The sequence below is a fragment of the Borostomias antarcticus genome, assembly GCF_949987555.1.
Source record: "Borostomias antarcticus genome assembly, chromosome: 1".
Taxonomy (NCBI): Eukaryota; Metazoa; Chordata; class Actinopteri; order Stomiiformes; family Stomiidae; genus Borostomias; species Borostomias antarcticus.
In genome coordinates, this window is record NC_140234.1 from 35,775,489 (window position 1) to 35,777,988 (window position 2,500).

The window sequence follows — 2,500 nt, forward strand, 5'->3', positions numbered from 1 at the left end:
CCAAAATATTCCTACAGACCATCTCAGCAGCCCAAGCACACCAAACCCTTAACCCAACTACACCCACACACACACCCACACACACACACCCCTCAATGTCTGTTATCAGTCTCACCTGTCAGCCATCTGAGGGATGATGTAATGGCCGTTCTTGTGATCTGGAAGGTGAGAGAGGCACACTGGCTTTAATGACAGCTTACCTCAACCACAACCACAACCACCTCACTGCTGTCGAACACAACCACAGATACTGATGGATTGAGGCCCGAAAGACTCGGCCTTTAAGGATTGAGGCCTGGGGTACTGATGGATTGAGGCCTGGGGTGGTCAGTCTGTGGTCAGGTGTGGTGTGGTCAATATGTGGTAGGTGTGGTCAGGTGTGGTGTGGTCAGTCTGTGGTCAGGCATGTTGAGGTTGTGGTGTGGTCAGTCGGTGGTCAGGCGTGGTGTGGTCAGTCTGTGGTCAGTCTGTGGTCAGGCGTGGGGAGGGTGTGGTGTGGTCAGTCTGTGGTCAGTCTGTGGTCAGGCGTGGGGAGGGTGTGGTGTGGTCAGTCTGTGGTCAGTCTGTGGTCAGGCATGGTGAGGGTGTGGTGTGGTCAGTCTGTGGTCAGGCGTGGTGAGGGTGTGGTGTGGTCAGTCTGTGGTCAGGCGTGGTGAAGGTGTGGTGTGGTCAGTCTGTGGTCAGGCATGGTGAGGGTGTGGTGTGGTCAGTCTGTGGTCAGGCGTGGTGAAGGTGTGGTGTGGTCAGTCTGTGGTCAGTCTGTGGTCAGGCATGGTGAGGGTGTGGTGTGGTCAGTCTGTGGTCAGGCGTGGTGAAGGTGTGGTCAGTCTGTGGTCAGGCATGGTGAGGGTGTGGTGTGGTCAGTCTGTGGTCAGGCGTGGTGAAGGTGTGGTGTGGTCAGTCTGTGGTCAGTCTGTGGTCAGGCGTGGTGAAGGTGTGGTGTGGTCAGTCTGTGGTCAGGCGTGGTGAAGGTGTGGTGTGGTCAGTCTGTGGTCAGTCTGTGGTCAGGGTGTGGTGTGGTCAGTCTGTGGTCAGGCGTGGTGAAGGTGTGGTCAGTCTGTGGTCAGGCGTGGTGAAGGTGTGGTGTGGTCAGTCTGTGGTCAGGCGTGGTGAGGGTGTGGTGTGGTCAGTCTGTGGTCAATCTGTGGTATGGTGGTGTACTGTACTAACCTGGGCGACGCCCGCAAAGGTAGAAGGCCAGTCTGTCGGTCAGCTCATACTGACACTCCACCAGTCTCTCCGCTAGTTCCACCTGCCCCGCCTGCCTAACACACACACAAACACACATACGCACAAACACACACACATGTGCACACACACACACATACGCACGCACACACACGCGCAAGCACACAAAACATTTCTCAGTACCAGCTCCATGACTTTGTGTGTGTGTGTGTGTGTTTGGCCTGTAAGAATTATTACATAATTGTCAAACTGCGTAATGTGAAGGCAGTTATTTGAACCGTGATTATGCAATTTTAAAAAATAAGATATAGCTGCAAGCAGGAATGTGGGGGCCAAGCAGGACGCGTGAGCAGCGCATCAAAGACAACAAGTGAAACAAACCATAGCCGCATTCGAATCCCTACCGAAATTTTGAAAATCGGGCATATGGTTCAGAATAAACGCACTTCCAGCTTTGACAGGTTGGTGGCGCTAGAGAGTTTGAGGTGTCGACACCGACTTGGTGACAGAGGTCAGGGGACTGTCCCCGATGAGTGTGCCTAATGTGGTTATGATACATCAAAACATTACTGAGATATGACCACATTTCCTGTTTGGCAGCTTGGACGCCAAATGCGATTGGCTGTAGCGGGCGAATGCCTTTGACAAACGAAAATCCCTGTAATACTTTTGTGGACATTGGCCTGGAGAATGTGTACAGCCAGTTTCATGTAGACTGGTGAAAATTCCTAGGAGGAGATACATTTTAAGTGTTTTACACAAAATACAAAATGGCGGGAAATCCAATTGGTGGAAAATGACATGATAAGGTGCGATGAACTCGGCATGAGCCAGGGATTCCAACGGTACGTCATTTTTTTAAAATCGGTCACACGTGTCAAAAGTTGTGTGCCTAAACGCACTTCCAACTTCCACTTCCACTTCCACTTCCAACTTCCACTCCCCGATGAGTGTGCCAAATGTGGCTTTGATACATTAACAATTTGCTGAGATAAGACCCCATATCCTGTTTGGCGGTTTGGATGCCAAATTTGATTGGCTGTAGCGGGCGAATGCTTTCGAGAATCGAAAATCCCTGTAAGACTTTTGTGGACATTGGTCTAGAGAATGTGCATACCGAGTTTCGTGCAGATTGGTCGAAAGTCCTAGGAGGAGATCCATTTTAAGTGTTTTTCACAAAATCCAAAATGGCGGAAAATCCAATATGGCAGAAAATGATGTCATAGGGTGCGTTGAACTCGGCTTGAGTCGTTGGTGGCGCTAGAGGGTTCGAGTTGTGGACATGAATCTTGGTGAAAAGACTCATGGGACT

The 2,500-nt window shown here is 50.9% G+C and overlaps 1 protein-coding gene across 1 annotated transcript in view; it reads right to left on the bottom strand.

Annotated features, from left to right (window-relative positions):
* Positions 1-2,500, bottom strand: part of git1 (G protein-coupled receptor kinase interacting ArfGAP 1) — a 29,525-nt gene that overhangs the window by 19,908 nt on the left and 7,117 nt on the right. Inside the window, exons 7-8 of the mRNA XM_084461441.1 lie at positions 1,171-1,265; positions 114-158 (exon numbers count right to left, since the gene is read on the bottom strand). Of these exons, the coding sequence (XP_084317567.1) occupies positions 114-158; positions 1,171-1,265 (140 nt within the window). The remainder of the gene's footprint in view (positions 1-113; positions 159-1,170; positions 1,266-2,500) is intronic.